The 18,636-nt window shown below is 41.9% G+C and overlaps 1 protein-coding gene across 2 annotated transcripts in view; it reads left to right on the top strand.

Moving 5' to 3' along the window:
* acaca (acetyl-CoA carboxylase alpha) overlaps positions 1 to 18,636 on the top strand; it is a 31,469-nt gene that overhangs the window by 8,109 nt on the left and 4,724 nt on the right. The window contains exons 19-51 of one of the 2 annotated variants that reach the window (XM_070917756.1): positions 24 to 212; positions 1,049 to 1,149; positions 1,457 to 1,545; positions 1,775 to 1,899; positions 2,419 to 2,532; positions 3,194 to 3,307; positions 3,393 to 3,482; positions 3,614 to 3,732; positions 4,977 to 5,000; positions 5,448 to 5,597; positions 6,075 to 6,218; positions 6,325 to 6,427; positions 6,522 to 6,629; positions 6,745 to 6,801; positions 7,084 to 7,128; positions 8,529 to 8,570; positions 9,227 to 9,442; positions 9,610 to 9,765; positions 9,863 to 10,087; positions 11,121 to 11,276; positions 11,397 to 11,543; positions 12,030 to 12,299; positions 12,659 to 12,756; positions 12,949 to 13,069; positions 13,241 to 13,351; positions 15,564 to 15,707; positions 15,824 to 15,944; positions 16,346 to 16,385; positions 17,278 to 17,379; positions 17,493 to 17,589; positions 17,697 to 17,832; positions 17,910 to 18,087; positions 18,170 to 18,282. In XM_070917756.1, the coding sequence (XP_070773857.1) occupies positions 24 to 212; positions 1,049 to 1,149; positions 1,457 to 1,545; positions 1,775 to 1,899; positions 2,419 to 2,532; positions 3,194 to 3,307; positions 3,393 to 3,482; positions 3,614 to 3,732; positions 4,977 to 5,000; positions 5,448 to 5,597; positions 6,075 to 6,218; positions 6,325 to 6,427; positions 6,522 to 6,629; positions 6,745 to 6,801; positions 7,084 to 7,128; positions 8,529 to 8,570; positions 9,227 to 9,442; positions 9,610 to 9,765; positions 9,863 to 10,087; positions 11,121 to 11,276; positions 11,397 to 11,543; positions 12,030 to 12,299; positions 12,659 to 12,756; positions 12,949 to 13,069; positions 13,241 to 13,351; positions 15,564 to 15,707; positions 15,824 to 15,944; positions 16,346 to 16,385; positions 17,278 to 17,379; positions 17,493 to 17,589; positions 17,697 to 17,832; positions 17,910 to 18,087; positions 18,170 to 18,282 (4,045 nt within the window). The remainder of the gene's footprint in view (positions 1 to 23; positions 213 to 1,048; positions 1,150 to 1,456; positions 1,546 to 1,774; positions 1,900 to 2,418; positions 2,533 to 3,193; positions 3,308 to 3,392; positions 3,483 to 3,613; positions 3,733 to 4,976; positions 5,001 to 5,447; positions 5,598 to 6,074; positions 6,219 to 6,324; positions 6,428 to 6,521; positions 6,630 to 6,744; positions 6,802 to 7,083; positions 7,129 to 8,528; positions 8,571 to 9,226; positions 9,443 to 9,609; positions 9,766 to 9,862; positions 10,088 to 11,120; positions 11,277 to 11,396; positions 11,544 to 12,029; positions 12,300 to 12,658; positions 12,757 to 12,948; positions 13,070 to 13,240; positions 13,352 to 15,563; positions 15,708 to 15,823; positions 15,945 to 16,345; positions 16,386 to 17,277; positions 17,380 to 17,492; positions 17,590 to 17,696; positions 17,833 to 17,909; positions 18,088 to 18,169; positions 18,283 to 18,636) is intronic. The other variant, XM_070917758.1, reaches the window with a different exon arrangement.

The following is an 18,636-nucleotide window of genomic DNA, read 5'->3' as shown; positions in this document are numbered from 1 at the left end:
TATGCCTCTTGTGTCTGTCCTAGTTGAAAGAGTGGGTGGAAAGGTTGATGAAAACCATGCGTGATCCCTCTTTGCCACTGTTGGAACTTCAAGACATTATGACTAGTGTGTCAGGTCGCATCCCCCCTGCTGTGGAGAAGGCCATCAAGAAGGAGATGGCTCAGTATGCCAGCAACATCACCTCTGTGCTCTGCCAGTTCCCCAGCCAGCAGGTGCCCCACCAACTCATGCACACACACCATGCTAACTACGGCCACTGAATTATTCTTAAAAGTAGCTCGTTGATAACAGTAAAACTCCTGTGGAGCACCTCGCTGTTCTTTTTTTCTTTGTCAGCTATCATAATGTTTGGTTTCCACGGCAACCCCGGCTCTCAGAGAACAGAGTTCTGTATAGATATATAGCACATTTTTAAAGCTGCCACATTAGATCATCTACAACATGGCAGTAAACACCTGTTATAGGTGGTATGGTTTTCCAGTGATTACTCTCTTTTAAAAGTTTCGTTAGTTTAGTTAGTCTGTGGGATTTCTCAACTGTAGCGTCTCTCCAATTTTCCAGTCGGCTAGAGAAACACTGTATCCACAGTTTCTTTTGCAAACAAATTATTTCACAATATATATCTGAGTGACAGCATATCTGTCTAAGTAAATGCAAGTGCTATCTGTGTCTCAGTCTGTCTGTCTGTGTCTGGAATCGTGTTTCCACATAGCATTTGGGTTCACTCAGAGTTTCCATTTCTAATTCAGTCTGTAGTGAGAAAATATGTCTTCTGACAATTTGCTGGTTAATTGAAACAATAGATTTGATGTGTTACTACTGGTAAAACATTTTGGACACTTTCATATTCATGCATATTTTATTCATTTTATATTCATGCATAGTTTATGACAAACAAAGACAGGCCACTAGTAGTGAAAGAGTGTTATCACACACCTCTAATGGCATTTATCTCCAGTTCAAATCACAAATTTCACACCCAGTTAGGATCAAGATGACTGAGGGGTCATCAGTGTCAGTGGGATTAAATGCTCTCCCTTGTTTCCAGATTGCAAACATCCTGGACAGTCATGCTGCTACTCTTAACAAGAAGTCAGAGAGAGAAGTCTTCTTTATGAACACACAAAGCATTGTTCAGCTGGTGCAGAAGTGAGTATGATACTCTATCTCAATAAAATGCAAAGCATTTACAGTACACCCTATGACCCAAATTGACAGCTTTCCAGACATATTGTTCCAGACCTATTATGTTCAAGAGATTGGTCTCTGCAGTCACAAAGTTTAGAGGTAATACTGCCTGACATGATCTTATTTGTAACACTGGGATTGGTTTGCTTTATATTAGTTGTTTTCCTGGTTACTAGATCTCCTGTTCCACGGATGGATGGGTCTAATTTATTTGCACAATGCTGCATTGTTCTGTTGTGTCAGGCCAGGCTGTTTTTGTCTCCTATAGGTATCGCAGTGGCATCAGAGGTCACATGAAGGCGGTGGTGATGGACTTGCTCAGACAGTACCTGAAAGTAGAAATCCAGTTTCAGAATGGTGAGGAACAGCAGCAACACACTTAATTACTGGTTCCAAGGGTTCATTGTGGTGACACGTTGCCACATGCAAGAGACATTTTGTTTTTAGTTTTGCTGTCGTTCAGGTTTTTCAGAATAATTGCATTTACTCATTCTGCCCACTTGGTGGTGGTCTTTCACAATAACACCTGACTGCAGTTCCCCAGTTCAGTATTTGTCAAAGCTCTTATGTGTTGGTTTGTCAACAGGACACTATGACAAGTGTGTGTTTGCACTGCGTGAGGAAAACAAAGGCGACATGGCCAATGTGCTCAACTATATCTTCTCCCATGCTCAAGTCACCAAGAAGAACCTGCTGGTTACTATGCTGATTGTGAGTGTCCATCCCTGCTGAGTCAGAACAGTTTGAAAGCCTTGATTAATACCTGATTAAAAACAGACTTCCCTTCCATGACTGTTGATATTCCTTCACTCCTTCATCATAAGCATATTCATATTTCCGCCCAGTAACAGAAAAGTCTAATTTAGAGTGCACCGGCATTTCATTGAGGCAGGGCTATGGTCATTGTCTACACATGGATATTTAAATATATGTATAAATGTGTATGCACTCTTAATGTGTGATATGATGTTTTGAGTAAATACAATTGTTGTTGCACTCCTAAAGTTGTGATGAGATTAAAAGAAACACAGTAATGTAATTTTCATCAGACTAGCAATATAACTACTGATAAATGTAATTGCTGAAAATCAAAATGTAATGTGTTAGTGCTGTAAAGTGCTATAGGATGTACATATGCTATTGAGATTATTCGGGTTTTTTTTCTAAACATAAGTGTTTTAAGCTATCTAGCCAGTGATGTTATGTAATGTTATCATCTCCTCTGTATAGGACCAGCTGTGTGGCCGTGATCCCACACTGACAGATGAACTGATGGCCATCTTGACTGAACTCACCCAGCTCAGCAAGACAACCAATGCCAAGGTGGCACTGCGTGCCCGGCAGGTCAGATGGACTGCTACTTTTTGTTGACAAATTTGTTATATGTTCATTTGAAAATACTATATATTCAGTACTCAGAGCGTTTACATGTACTGAAGTAACCGGGTTGCAGCCTGCTTTCTCCAGTAAGGGACAAATACAAAAAGAAAGAATATGAAAGTGTGCCTGCTTAAAGTCAAAACCTGAAAAATATGAATTCTTCTGAAGTGATTAAAGCTGCTTTAAGTAGGATTTTCATGTAAATGTACTTTCATAACAAAGTGGAGCTATATAAGATTACAGTGTCTCATTCCCACCAATTCACATGCAGATTTGCCCTATTTACCCTATTTACTGAATTTTGTGGTTAGAGTTATGAATATGTTCAGGTATGGTCAAGTCTATTGGAAGTGTAGGAATCATGCCAAATGTTACCTGAGTGCACAGAGATGCATCAGATAGGGAAGTTATTGAGCATCTACCTTTCAACTTTTCAAAGTTTTTTTTTTATTTTTTTATTCCTGATGTCACTGTCTACACTTTGTCATTTTTATGGGTGAAAAACAAAACAATAGAAAAATTAGAATAAAAAAAAGCGGTAATGCCCACAAACATTTTAGAGCTAGAACAAAGTCTATAACTGAAACTGTGAAGAGATGGACACTGTCATCTCCTCTATACCCAGGTGTTGATAGCCTCCCACCTCCCCTCATATGAGCTGCGACACAACCAGGTGGAGTCCATCTTCCTCTCTGCTATTGATATGTATGGACACCAATTCTGCATTGAGAACCTGCAGGTAGGTAATACAGGAGTAGCAGCTCTGGCTTCATCTAATGCTGAGACGGTGTGCAAGATGACTAATTATTCATTTCTTTTGCTAGAAACTGATCCTTTCAGAAACATCCATCTTTGATGTTCTGCCCAACTTCTTCTACCACAGTAATCAGGTAGTCAGGATGGCTGCCCTTGAGGTGAGAGGAATGAAGGGCCTCAGTCCGCAAATCAATTTGCCTTTACTTCATATTATTGAATAATGAAATCCAGACAATATCACATATCAAACTAATAATGCTTTCTGTGGCTTTATCTCTAATAACCACAGGTGTACGTTCGCAGAGCATACATTGCCTATGAGCTCAACAGCGTTCAGCATCGGCAGCTGAGGGACAACACGTGTATAGTAGAGTTCCAGTTCATGCTTCCCACCTCGCACCCCAACAGGTATTGTGATACCCAAACTGCCTGCAACGCTCACACACTGTGCATCACCTTTCCTGCTGCCCCCCCTTAAACGGCACTGTGGACAGGAATCAATATGTACAATAGGGATGGATATTGAATTTTCCGTTGGTGGCAGTGATGCTGGCAAGCTGGCAGCACCAGCATGTATTTGGTCACAGCTTTATGTTCATTTATATATCTTAATGGCAGCACCTTTTGTTGTTCCCACTCGCTGCCTTCTTCCTCAGAATTGTTAGCATCATTTGGTGGCTCCAGGTGTTTGTAGCATAGGTGGAGGTGTGCCGTGGTTACACAAAACACATCACTATGAGCTGGAGTTTACTTCACAATCTTACGTCAACCACGGTGCCACGGTTCCTCTCCCACCTTCCCAGTTATGTGTCATTGTTCACCATGTAAATGCTCCTCATGCGCAAAAGAAGGTTTTTTGCAAGACTGAAAATACTTTTTTTTTGTAAAAAGTGTGAGTGCCATGAGCAACAAAGCTCCCAGCCTCAAGAGTCTCATGTCGGTTGCCCTTCATTGCAAGTCCTGGAAAAACGTTGGGACGCTCTTGTGCCATTTAAAACTTGAGAATCAGCGAGAAACCGTTGACAAACTCGGGATTTGTCTTGTATATGCTCAGCATTTGAAAAAGCTTATAACAGACAAAGTGCTGTGGCATTTCTGTTGCACTCGTGTTCTGCATCCTCCCTGTGTGAACGTGTTTGGTTTGTCTGTGTGAATGTGTGTGTGTTTTGGTGTATTTGCTTGCCGTCGCTTTGGACTGATGGTACTATTCTTTGCTGTGTTGGGTTCAGCTTGTTTATGCAGTCAGTTGTAGAATTCCTTTGAATGCCATAATACACACATTTTATTGCATGCTTGTGAGTTTTTGTGTCTATTAACCCTCATGATTACACTGTGAACTAAAGACAGCATGAGAACTTGAAATGATCCCCTGCCTTTGTTCAGAGGATTCCTCAGGACAAGGAGGCCTTAGGATCTCTTGATGCATGTTGTAAAGGGAGCAGTCAGGAAGTGGAATGTGTGTTTACAGCTAGAAATATATTTTCAATTTACTCTATTTTCCATTTTCCCATTCATTGCATTCATTTAGATGTTAAAGGAAACACACACACACACACACACACACACACACACACACATTGCTAAACCTTGACTGTCTTCCTCTCCTGATGCCTGCCACTAACCTCTTGGTAATCAATGTTGTTTGATTGCAGAGGGAACATCCCCACTCTAAACAGGTATTGTAAACATTCTTTTTATTGCATAGACTACTTGTGACTGTAGACTAGCTAGCTGCATGGTCAAAGCAGTAATCCATGGTACGTTTAATTCAGCTGGTGATTAAGTCAACAGATTGTTTGATTATGCAACCGTTTGATGCTTTGAAATTTCCCACAATGAAACTGATTTAGCAACCGGAGTTTAGTCTGAGAAACGCAATGTTTCTTCATTTTGCTGACAACAGCATGGCCCTTGCCATTCAGCCTCTGTGTCACTTTTTGAGTCTGTGTGTGTTTGAGTCTTTGTGAAAGAGTGTTATATTCACAACTATTGTGTGTATGTGCCTCAATATTTTGGAGTAACTTGGGATGTAATGTGGTGTAAGATAATTAAAATGGTATGTTGGGGAAATGTTGTACACCAGTGCAAATCTCCTGAACTGAAACCTGTGACTGTCCTGCCAGGAAAATGTCTGCTCCAATCCTGGACATTGTAAAAGTCATGGACACTAAATTACAGGAAACTAAAACCCAGGACCTTAAAGCACAAGATAGTAAATCTAAGGATGATAATGCTGAGAAGAAAAATGCCTCAGATTCGGAATCCATGGACAGGTTTGACACACAAAACCTCTCGACTGCTTTTAGTGGGTGTAACTTCTGGGACAGCTTCTTGAGGACTAACACCCAACAAAATAAAACTGGTATATTGTTTTTTCTGGTGGTTTTATGTTTCCTTGTTCCTGTGAGAGGAATGTTATCTTTGTTTTAATTTGACTAACATGTGGTCTGTCAAAACTCCCTTACATACTGTACTGTAGCTGTGTTCACATGTAATGGTGTCATTTTCATACTACTTTCATGTTATTGGAACCTCATTCAGTTTTTATACTAATTGTACCCTACAATCGACTCATGAGGCTTTTAAGTGTTTTCCATACATATCATTATATCCCAGCATCTCAAACTGCCGAAAAACTGGGGGATCAAAACTGTTCTGAGGTTCTTAAAGGTGGATGGGGGACATTTTCACAGAGTCATTATAGTGGTATGGCGCATTCCTATTGTAATTGCTCTCTGTCGATGCCCTAGGATGTCATTCTCATCCAACCTAAACCACTACGGCATGGTGCACGTAGCCAGCGTCAGTGACGTTCTGCTCGACACATCTTTTACCCCACCTTGTCAGCGCATGGGAGCCATGGTCGCTTTCCGCTCCTTCCAGGAGTTCACCAGGTCAGTCCTTGTGTAAAAGAGTTCGCATTGTTGGATATATTTAGATGGTAGGGGATGATTATATTGCAAGTGTGATTAATGCATGTATGATTTTTCTCCTTTGCAGGAACATATCAGATGTGTTGAGCTGTTTCTCTGACTCTCCTCCCCCGAGTCCAACTTTCCCAGAGGGAGGTAATCCTGTGCTGTATGGTGAAGAGGACAACAAGGTGACAAGAACAGACCTCTGATAGTCACATGCTGGTCATTGACCTGTTCCACTGTGTACCTTAGTATGAAATATGCATTTGCTTTGTCATCCAGAGTGTCCAGGATGAGCCTATCCATATCCTGAATGTGGCTATAAAGACCGACAGCGACATTGATGACGACGGCCTGGCAGCCAACTTCCGAGAGTTCACTCAGTCAAAGGTGGGAGCGGTCTACAACGAGGCCCTTTGTTTCTCTTGATTTCAGCAGAGTTAAATGTTTGAGATGGCTCAGAACATCTTCTCATCCTGACATTTTCGCCCTTTTCTCCTTCCAGAAATCTCTGTTGTTTGAACATGGCATCCGCAGGTTGACTTTTCTTGTGGCTCAGAAGGTGAGGGCCCTAATTAATATTTACTAAGTCAACTACCTGTCTCCACAACCTGCTGCCCTGCATGTCACCAATTTAGTAGTTCTTTATAGCATGTATCAACATTTTAAAAATGAATTGTCCCGCAATTTCTTTTTGTAATTACTAATACTTTATTAGTTTGTTTATATGGTATGTCATTATTGTGTTAATTGTAATAATTTGCATTTGAAATTTAGCTTCTTATCCTGTTTGTCTCTGTATCTCTTTCTGCATGCATTGCTTTTGCTGCATTTATGATGACAGGATTTCAGGAAGCAAGTCAACTGTGAGGTCGACCAAAGGTTTCATGTAAGTAGAGGGACACCAAGGAAATGAGGGCAGGTGGCTCTTTGATTTGATTTATTTAAGTATCAATGCATTTGGTTAAAAACAGTTTGATCAGTACATTAAATACCCAGACAGGCAGTTGCAACACATCTGATTTAAAGTAGTGTAGACAGTCCCCAGGAGGTAGATTAATGAGATCAAAAGACAGTGGATTAATATTCCCACATGGATTTGATCAATCTTTCCGTTACAACCCATGATTTCAAGAGGAAGCTTATTCAAATCTGTTGCACCAGCGTAGATAAAAGAAACTGAATCCACCATTGTTCTAAATCAATAAAGGTTTGGTTTAGCCACAGTTTATTTTTTTGAGATGTCATTAAAGTCCCAGAACCATGAACTCATTGCATAGATTCTGTCACCTTGAAACACCAAGTAGGAATTGAACCCCCAATCAGTGCTGTTTTGTGTTATGCTCCATCTACTGTGCTGTACCACACAGGGCTGCGTTTATCTTTCCAGGGTTGACCCATTATCAAGAGAACACCCACTAGCATTCAGATGATGGCGATAATGACAGGGATTTAGAACAGTACTAGGTTTTGAGAAATGCCCCGTTCTTTTGCCTCTGCTGTTATTTTGACAATAGGCATTGATTTTTCTTTTGGTGGCACCACAGTCTCTGATGAGAGCTAATCATGCTAACTTGTGTCACCGTCATTATGTGACCCTTGTTACATGAAGGGGTTTTTTAGTAGTCTGCACCATTCTGCATGCTCACCCTGAAATTCTTTTGTTTTTTTCTGAGTTCACTATATTTTGGAGGGTGAATATGACCTGTAATCACAGTGTCAAATCATGGCTGTAGAGGTTTCCAGCGTGTGTGCTGTTGCAGTTCTCTTGTCAGTTGTTGTGTAGGCTGATGAGAGCATCTCCAATCGGTCTGGCACTGTTTTGGCAAGTGGGACACTTCATCTGATAACGTCAAACAGGGCTACCGGGCATTATTCAGAAGATCAAATGTCTCAGAAAAAAAGGACATGTTTTATTTATTAGCGTAGTGAGTGGTGCTATATATATATATATATACAGCCTATTGCCATTGCTATGTGAGCTTGCTGTCGGAGTGAATACACAGTGATTCCCTGATGGATAAATTACAGCCGTAAAGGAGCATATGGCCCACTGCATGTAGAACAGGGCATTGATCATCACTGCATAATACCCCATACTTACTGGTGTAGCAATTTCAGCTAAGCCCCAAAATAGCTTATTGTCACCTGCTGTGATTAGATTTATAGTTGGTGTATGTCTAACTGATTTGGTATTCTTAACACTGCTATGCTTACAACCATTGTTTTTGTCATGGAGACATTGTTGATTTCTATTTGTTCTTCTCTGTCTCACTATCTTCCACACAGAGAGAATTCCCCAAATTTTTCACATTCCGTGCCAGAGACAAGGTGAGTGTCTACATATTAGTACTATACTGCGAACCATGTGTTAAATCATCTCTTTTAAGTCTTAACAGTCTCTGAATGGCCAAATTGCTCATGTAAAAATGACCACATCTGCCTCGTACATGCATCAGATTATTGTGACATTGAAAGTGAACCCACAAATTTCAAAATACAATGGATTGATTGACTTTCCTTTGGCTAGGACACCATTCAAAACCATGTTGCGGTTGTAAGAAACAACTTTTCACCCCCTTGGCAGTGCTGAATTTCACTCTATCACAATCAGTGATGGCTCTTCCTCTCCGTTACCCCTGATAGGTTCACTACAATGACACCAGCAAAACTCATTAAAGTAATGAACTCTTTAATTATGTCTCCCATTTAAGAGAAATGATACCCATTAGCAGCTTCCTGAGGTCGAGATTGCCCATGATTTCATTTACTTAATACACTCTGTGGCTCACAGGCATCTTTCTACTCTTATATCAACTCGGTGCTCCTGAAATTGCCAATTTGAACTACTTCTGTTCATGGAAGAGATGATGGTAGGGAAGCCTAACTTGCAAAGAAAAAGTTACTCAGGAAAGTCTTTGAACATGTCCATTTGAAATTGTGTAGTGTAGTTTCTGTTTGTGATTGTGTCTATTGTTTCTCAATAGTTTGAGGAGGACAGGATCTATCGTCATTTGGAGCCGGCACTAGCTTTCCAGTTGGAGCTCAACCGCATGCGCAATTTTGCCCTAACTGCCATCCCGTGTGCCAACCACAAGATGCACCTGTACCTGGGTGCTGCCCGTGTGGAGGTGGGCACAGAGGTTACGGACTACCGTTTCTTTGTGCGAGCCATTATCCGCCACTCTGATCTGGTCACAAAGGTGAGACAACGGAGGGACAACACCTTTGCAATCCCTTTTTTTTTTAAAGTTGTTTTCAGAGGTTTTGAATTCTCCAACACAATTCTTTATGTCCTTTTTGTTTGATTTTACAAATGACTCATACCTGCCCCCGTTGACAGTTTTTGTTTTTTCTAATCCTTCACTAGGAGGCCTCTTTTGAATACCTTCACAATGAGGCAGAGCGTCTGCTGCTGGAAGCCATGGATGAGCTGGAGGTGGCTTTCAACAACACGACTGTGCGAACTGACTGTAACCATATCTTCCTCAATTTTGTCCCCACAGTCATCATGGACCCATCAAAGGTTTGTGAAACCATCACACACACATATCTCTGATACTCTGTCAGACTCGGCTCACATTGTTGTTCATGGGTTCGCTCTCTTTCTCTACAAACTTCAGATTGAGGAGTCTGTGCGCTCCATGGTGATGCGTTACGGCAGCCGTCTGTGGAAACTGCGTGTCCTGCAGGCTGAACTGAAAATTAACATCCGCCTGACTCCAACAGGAAAGCAAATCCCCATCCGCCTCTTCCTCACCAATGAATCAGGCTACTACCTGGACATCAGCCTGTACAAGGAGGTCACTGATTCCCGAACGGGACAGGTGGGGCCCAAAGACCGACAGGTGGGGCACTCATACATCTTCCATCTCATCTGCTTATTGTCCAGTCGCTGGCAAAAGGCTGCAGCTCCATCCTGGAAACCTCAGCTCCCAGAATGCAATTTACCAGCCTCTCTGGTAAAGTTAAAGATGGAGTTTGTCATTTTTCTACAGTGGCATATAAAAATCTGGCTTTAAGATTTGTTAACTTGGAGTAGAGATCCAGTATGGTGTCATGCCCTGTGCCCGGTGGACAATTCTTTTAGTAATATCCTTTCTCCTCGCAGCTGATCAGGTAAGCTACACTTCATCCAACCATCCACACATCTGTCCATCATCACATCCATCTGTTAGAGAAATGAATGTTGAATACATTGAATGGGCTGAAATCCACATGTAGAAATGAAGAAAAAATGCCCATTATCCTGGTACACATTTCACATGTTATTTTCCTTGTTGATTTCCTGCCTCTCTTTCACTTCTGCTTGTAGTTGCTTTATTAGGTCTACAATAGTGAATGTGAGAGGTGCTGCATTTGGGTTTCGATTTGAATTGATTCTAAACATGGTTGAGAAAAAGAACCTGCTGCATTTTCTGCAATCAATTGTTAAATGATTGAACTTGAGTTTGAAATAGGCCAAAGTCAAGTTGCAAGATGTGTTGTGTGTGGAGTGGAATGCTTTTGGGATGCAAGGACATGCTGTTGAGCCTTTTTAAGGTGTTAAGGCCTTATTCAACAAAACACCTGTGGTTGGAAGTGCCAATAAGTCACAAGTGAGTGGTCCTATCTGTCTGATGGCCCTAATAATGTATGATGCCGTAGCCTCTCTAAGCTGTTACCACTTCCTGTGTATATTGTTCCTTAACACCTGCCTCTGTGTGAACGTGTAAGTGTATAGAACAAGGGCTTGTTGCATCATATGCTTTGTATTGGTTAATGGTGATAGCAATGGGTATGGCATTATCATTATCATCATTCTCAAAATCATATTTTGGCAAGGTTGCTGAAGACATGAGAATATCTATCAGGTGACTCTCTCTGTCCCTCTTTGTTCAGATCATGTTCCAAGCGTATGGAGACAAGCAGGGTCCATTGCATGGCATGCTCATCAACACCCCCTACGTCACCAAGGACCTGCTGCAGTCTAAACGCTTCCAGGCGCAGTCTCTGGGCACCACCTATGTCTATGACTTTCCAGAAATGTTCAGACAGGTACAATACAACAACTAAAAACTCACATCTTGACCGTTGTGCTTCTGCTTAGAATTATTGATTGGCCAAATGACGTTGATGTAATAACTTTATTCTGACTGTTTTAATTTCTTTTCCCAGGCTCTGAAAAAGCTGTGGCACTCTAGCCAGGCCTATGCCCACTTGCCCAAATGCCCTCTTCCCTCTGAGCTGCTCACCTTCACAGAGCTGGTCCTTGACGCCCAAGGTCAGCTGGTGCAGATGAACCGACTGCCAGGGGGCAACGAGGTCAGTCTCTTTTTGTTTTATACATGAATGCAGACATTTAAACATTTTTAAATAATACCCATTTACTCTGACATCATCTTTTTCTTTATCCATCCACCTCCAAAATTTCAAAATGTGCAATTTCCCTTTTATGCTCTAGGTGTCTCTGTGTTTCTTTGGCTGTGTTCTTGAGTGCTTGTTTGTACTTTATTATTGTATGGCAATGCTTAATGCATTATTGAAAGTGCATTGAGAAATAATACCTATGTGTAACAATTCTGATTTTGCCAAGGATAAAATACTGCAGTCTGAATCAATTATGGAGCATGACATATGGAACATCTCACACTTGATTTCATTCCCAGCTACACCATTTAAGCAAACACACACCCTCAAAATCATATAAAACTTTAAAATCATAGTATTTGCAGTATATTTATGGTACATTATTTATAGATTTATATACAGTATTTATTGTGTTGAAGTGCCTCTGCTCTGTCTATCCAGATTGGTATGGTTGCATGGCGGATGACCCTACGTACGCCAGAATATCCAGTGGGACGTGAGATCATCGTCATCAGCAACGACATCACACACAAGATAGGCTCCTTTGGGCCCCAGGAGGACGTGTTGTTCCAGCGAGCCTCAGAGATGGCACGAGAGAGCGGCATCCCTCGAATCTACATCGCAGCCAACAGCGGCGCCCGCATTGGGCTGGCAGAGGAGATCCGACACATGTTTCACGTGGCCTGGCAAGATCCAGCTGACCCCTATAAGGTCAGCCAGCAGCCCTTACAACATTTTGTGTGACGGTTTTTACATTTTGTTATCCAAAATTCACCAACCCATTATTTCAGAAACACAAATATCCTCAAGTACTATTTTTTGAGTAAATTCCTATTTTTTACTAGTTATCCCAAAATGTATTTTCCTCATAATGAATGTCATTACTTCAGACATCTGCGTGGTGGCTGTTTATTTATTAATTTGTATATACCATATCTATTAGTGTATTTCTTTGCTATGATATCTGATTTCTGAAACTTGTTCTACCAATCTTTTCTTTCTCTTTTTTTTTTTTGCATCTGTGTCATTGTCCATCATAACTAAGCAGTCATTGCTATATTCCCCTGCAGGGTTTCAAGTATCTCTACCTCACACCTCAGGATTACAAGAAAGTTTCAGCCCTGAACTCTGTGCATTGCGAACATGTGGAAGATGAGGGAGAATCAAGGTACATCTTTTTTATTGAACATTCTCAACTTTGTACGTGAGGACATGAATCTGCAAGGTGCTGTTGTATCAGTCAAGTATGCGTGACTCCACGGTTTAAAGCCCATGAGATTACAACAGAGGTGGCAAAGGAAGGGAAAAGCTACTGGAGGGTCACGTCTGGTTTTGAGTGAATATATGTGTTGTCATGCAGGTACAAGATCACTGACATCATAGGGAAAGATGAAGGGCTGGGTGTGGAGAATCTGAAAGGGTCTGGAATGATTGCTGGAGAATCGTCTCTGGCTTATGAGGAGATCATCACCATGAACCTGGTAAGACTGAAGTACAAAAAACACATGCGCACACGTCGCCTTCTCCTTAGCCGAGCTGTGCACTTGTGTGATCTTTCAAGAGCCAATACTTGCTCAATACAAAGAGTTGATTAGCTTGCATCTGGTCACTTTATTTGAAGCCTTACCATGTATGATTGTCTTCTCCCATAGGTCACATGCAGAGCCATAGGGATTGGGGCCTATCTGGTGAGGCTTGGACAGAGAACCATTCAAGTGGACAACTCTCATATCATCCTTACTGGAGCTGGAGCCCTCAACAAGGTAAAATTATCTACAATGTAATGCACATTTCAGTACAACACAGGGACAGTTTTCTTCAAGTGTTTTTAATTGAAAACATGCTGCTGTGTGATTGTGTGCACTGTGCTCCTCCTGTAACACTGAATAAGCACCAAATGAGTTATCTCTGTGATGATGCATCTGCATTTTTCAATTCACTATAAATATTCATTATTTGGCTGTTAAATTCTTCTGCTAATGTGAGAAGACGAGCAAACAGATCTGGAAAGGAGCTGCAATTGTAAAACCTTTTGCAATTGGTGCTATACAGGATTTTTGTTTATTTATGATGTGTGTTTTATATATCAACCAAAATAAATGAGAAAAGTGTTCTATGATTTTGGTGCTGTTCCAACTCGCCGATCAGGCCTCCTCCTGCCTCGTTCTGTTCTACTAGGATTCCCTTTCCGATCCTAGCCACAGGCCTGCCACTCAAAGTGGAATAATTGAAAGCAAACCATGAAGTTGTATTTGCATAGAAATAGAGTGACATGCCGGAGGCTGCAGTGCAGGACACCCATATCATTTGTTTTTAATCAAAATGAAAAGTTTTGCTGAGGCAGATTGTTTTCTGCATGCGGTTGATCTGTGTGTGTGTGTGTGTGTGTGTGTGTGTGTGTGTGTGTGTGTGTGTGTGTGTGTGTGTGTGTGTGTGTGTGTGTGTGTGTGTGTGTGTGTGTGTGTGTGTGCACGCCTCACTACCTCCTCTTGTCTTGCTTTCCATTCTCTGTCCTTGTCAGTGCATTAAGATGACTCCATTTCAAATTAGATGACAGATCGCAACATGACAAATCATGCAAATGGCCCAATGATGGCGTACCTATTTGCTGGGAGCTCGATTGTTTTTAGATGGCCCCACTGTTTAGCTCTGTTTGTGGGAGTAATCTCGTAATAGTGTTTACTGACAAGTGTCAGCCATGTGACTGGTGATGTATTTTATTTGTTTACAATTGATTGTGTTTATTTTAAAATAGTACTGATTTCACTATCGACACAGGAAAGAAATATGGTATTTTTTTCCTGCTTGTTCATCATGTGGTCTCCTGGCTATTAACTGAAACTTAATGGAGACCAGGAGGCTGCCACCCAGAGATCATCATTTCATTAGCTGCTGGAAAGCTCTCATATTTTCATGGGGAGTGGATAGTAACTACTACCATAAATACCCCAGTGAACTGTTACATCCAGTTTGCCCCTCATTTTCTTCCTCCCAGTCATCTCCCTCTGTTCCTCCTCCTATAGCCCCTCCTCTTCTCTCTGCTGTGGAATCTTAATGAAGGCAGCGATGGCCGGAGGCACAGGGGTTTTGTGTATGTCAAGGTGACTGCAATGTTTCTTGGGGCCGTAGGCATTCCTGACAGCTTTAGGAGAGTGCCCTAGATTTGTAGCCAGATACATAACCATTAATGGTAATAAAGAAAGTAAATGATGGCTGAAAAGGTGAGAGCTGAGGGTAGGGATGGAGCTCCTCTCTGATTTTTATGGAACCGTGTCAGGGCCCTGCCACCTGTTCTAGGCTGCTTATGAAAATAGGGTGGGCTGGGAGTGAGATTTTATGGCTTCAGGTTGGCATGGGGACAGTTTTGAAAGTAAAAGGAGTTTGCTGGCTTCCATCTCAACCTTATACAACAGCCTCTATCACAACTGGTAGGTGGAGGTTTCAGAGTACACATGACAACAAAAAAGGATGTAAGCCAGTTGAATGAATTGAGTGTTTTGGATGAGTGGCAGGTACCACCACCCACCTGTGACCGCTGTGGTATAGAGGTTTCTGGCTGCTGATCACCTGTATTGACCGGGCAGTGGGGCCATGTAATGCAGGGTCCCGGCTGTTACCTTGCATACACCTTGTCTGTGTGCGATCTCATTGATCCACAGCCCTTCAGACCAGAGGCCTGGTGACAACACCTCATGTTGTTGGCCACGGCTGCACAACATGAACAGTGGATTAACTCATGAGGCTTTTAAAGGGTAAATTCAGACTAAATGGAATTGGGCAGAAAACTGCTGCTCCAGTTTTCCAGCAGGTTTCAAGAGCAGTGCTTCATCCATTTTCTGCTGTACTCAAGATTTGTTTATTTATACATGCCTAAAAAGCCAGAATCACATGTCAGACAGTCTGATTCAACAGAGAAAAGTATTTTTTTCTATCATCCCCTGATGTAAAATCCACACCTTCGTCTTCCTACTACAGGTGCTGGGCAGAGAAGTGTACACATCCAACAACCAACTTGGTGGAATTCAAATCATGCACAACAATGGTGTGACCCACTGTACTGTCTGTGATGACTTTGAGGGAGTCTTCATGCTTCTGCAGTGGCTGTCCTACATGCCCATGGTAATGTTTAGCCGTCGTTTTGAATAAGATGCCGCATTCTATTTCAGTGTGATAAATGAACTGAATGTTTAGAGCTATTTGGTTTTTGTAAAATAAAGACTTTTCCTTTTTTTTAGTGTAAATCTAGTCCAGTGCCCATCCTCAATGGCAAGGATCCCATAGATCGGCCAGTGGATTTTGTGCCCACAAAGGCTCCCTATGACCCTCGCTGGATGTTAGCAGGACGTCCCAGCCAGAGTGAGTGTCTTCTGTGGATGTCCAGAGAAATCCTTTAATGGAAACTTGTGATTGTATGATAATTTGTTGCCGGGTATGTACAGAAGAGCGTAGGTGACTGTAGTTCTGGTGGATACTGTTCAAGTGGTTGTTCATGCCAGATCTTTAATTAGAATGTACATTTTAAAGAAGTAGGAACTATTTCTTTTATGTAACAAAACATTTTGATTACCCCAGTGATATACCTGTTGTCATCCTTATTCCTTATAGTGATGAAAAGGTGCTTGTTTTAGCACTACTTGCTTGAATTTGAAAATCAGTACATTATTTAAGTCTTTTATCAATTCATCAATTATTAAGCAAAATTCGCAAACATTTGCTTCTCAAGCTTCTCCATTATTAAGATTTCCCGCTTTTCTCAGACAAAACATGGAATTTTGAGACGTCAACTTGGGCTCTGGGGAAACAGTGGCTGGCATATTTGAGATTTTATAGACTAATCGTTAAATGTTAATGAGTAAATAATCATTCATACGTTCATCCCTACGGCCATTCTCTGCCCAAAAAAGTCCCAAAGGAGTGGCTACATCAAATACGAAGTCGTGCTTAAAGTTGTGTTGCCTTAAATAGCAGCTACTTGATTTATACACTTTCACTTTTGCTCATTTCCTCTACTAATCATTTTCATCCAAAATGCTTTATCAGCAAGAGTCACAGCCCCAATTTTTGTGTGTTATTTAAAGTAAATATGAAGATTTATCATTTCAGCCTGATATTATCCGCTGTGTTAAAGGTTGAGATAATTCATTACTGGAGAGAGAACTATTAAGAAACAAAGAGAGAAACTGAGAAACATCATGCTGCTAAAGACAAGATCAAGATAGCACCAAAATGGATCCAGTGTGTTTTACCGTGCGGGTCGGGACTGAGCAGGTTCCACATCACTGTAATTACAGTTTGCGACAGCAAAGAGATTGGGGGACCGTGTGGGCAGCCAGTCAACGTCTCTGATAGTGATGAGTGGCGAGGCTTAATTGAATGGTAACCTCATAGACTGGGCATGTTTCTCAGAGTGTGCAGGCAGCAAAAGCGCTGAGTAAGCCTCCTTATACAGTCATCCATCATGGTTGCTGCCAAGATTACAGATTCTGAGGGAAAAAATACACAATCTCGGACTGCGTGAGGAATAAAGCCAGGGTTTTTGAAAACACTATGGAAAGAGAGAATATTTTCAGAAAATTGATACAGTTGCATTCTAATTTTCAATTATTTACTCCACTTTCTTTCCTGTTTCACTCTTTTTTTTTTACCTTTCCTCACTCTCTGTCACACTATTCTCACTCCTCTCTATATATACAGCTCCGAAGGGTTCCTGGCAGAGTGGCTTCTTTGACCATGGCTCCTTCATGGAGATCATGCAGCCATGGGCTCAGAGTGTGGTGGTAGGCAGAGCCAGGTAAGTGTCCCAACAAAACGCTGAGGACAAGCTGCCAATAATGAATTTGTTTGCACCATAAATGTAGTCGAGGTATGTTGTAGATGTCAGCTCTGAATGGCCTCTCTTCACAGACTGGGTGGGATACCTACTGGGGTGGTTGCCGTGGAAACCAGGTCAGTGGAGCTGTCAATCCCAGCCGATCCTGCCAATTTGGACTCTGAGGCGAAGGTAAGGGGTCGCTCAATGCTTATACTCAAGAGTGAACTTGCATCCAAGTATTTAAACATTTACTGACACCCAGGTGCTGATGCTGATTTTCTGATTTGTATATTTAGATCATCCAGCAGGCAGGACAGGTGTGGTTCCCCGATTCTGCTTTCAAAACAGCTCAGGCCATTAAGGACCTGAACAGAGAGGGCCTGCCTCTCATAGTGTTTGCCAACTGGAGGGGCTTTTCTGGAGGAATGAAAGGTACTTCTGCTTCTGTGGTAATCAGTCATTCTGGCTTTTAGCCCATTCTGCATCTGATATGAAATTCTTTCTCTTAGATATGTACGACCAGGTGTTGAAGTTTGGGGCCTACATTGTGGACGGGCTGAGGGAGTATAAGCAGCCGGTACTGGTTTATATCCCCCCTCAGGCTGAGCTGAGAGGAGGATCCTGGGTGGTTATAGATCCAACCATCAACCCTCGTCACATGGAGATGTATGCTGACAAGGACAGCCGGTGAGTTGGACTGAAAAAGGCAGCAGATTAAGTGTCGTCTTTATCAAACCACCTTTGTTCACTTGAATCATTCTTGTCTCAGGGGGGGAGTGTTGGAGCCTGAGGGAACAGTGGAGATCAAGTTTAGGAGGAAGGACCTGGTGAAGACTATGAGAAGAGTAGATCCGGTCTATATGGGCTTAGCTGAAAGATTGGGTGAGTCCTCCACTTGAATTTTAATTATAGCTCTTTATGGGTGTCTTTGTCCCCCCTCGGCCTTGTCCTCGTTTTAGTAAAGAGCAATACATCAGGTGGGAGCATGTGTGCTTTCACTGTCGTTCTTTATTTGGTGTTGATTGTATCATCTTCACTGCACTCCCCCGGGAGACGTGTCAATCACAGCCTGTTCAGATCAATCACCAGCTCTCCTGTCTCCCCTACGCAACCTATTGATTTTCCTCCAGGCTCAGAGCAACTAGGGTCCAACTGTGGCGCTTTGGGCGAACTGGTGGAATGGAGGGTTACTGGGGAAGGTTTGAGAGCTTACAGATTGGAATTGACAGAAATCAG

Source organism: Enoplosus armatus, chromosome 13 (genome assembly GCF_043641665.1).
Source record: "Enoplosus armatus isolate fEnoArm2 chromosome 13, fEnoArm2.hap1, whole genome shotgun sequence".
NCBI lineage: Eukaryota > Metazoa > Chordata > Actinopteri > Centrarchiformes > Enoplosidae > Enoplosus > Enoplosus armatus.
Note: the sequence above shows the minus strand (reverse complement) of the source record. Positions and strands in the feature narration are given on the sequence as shown.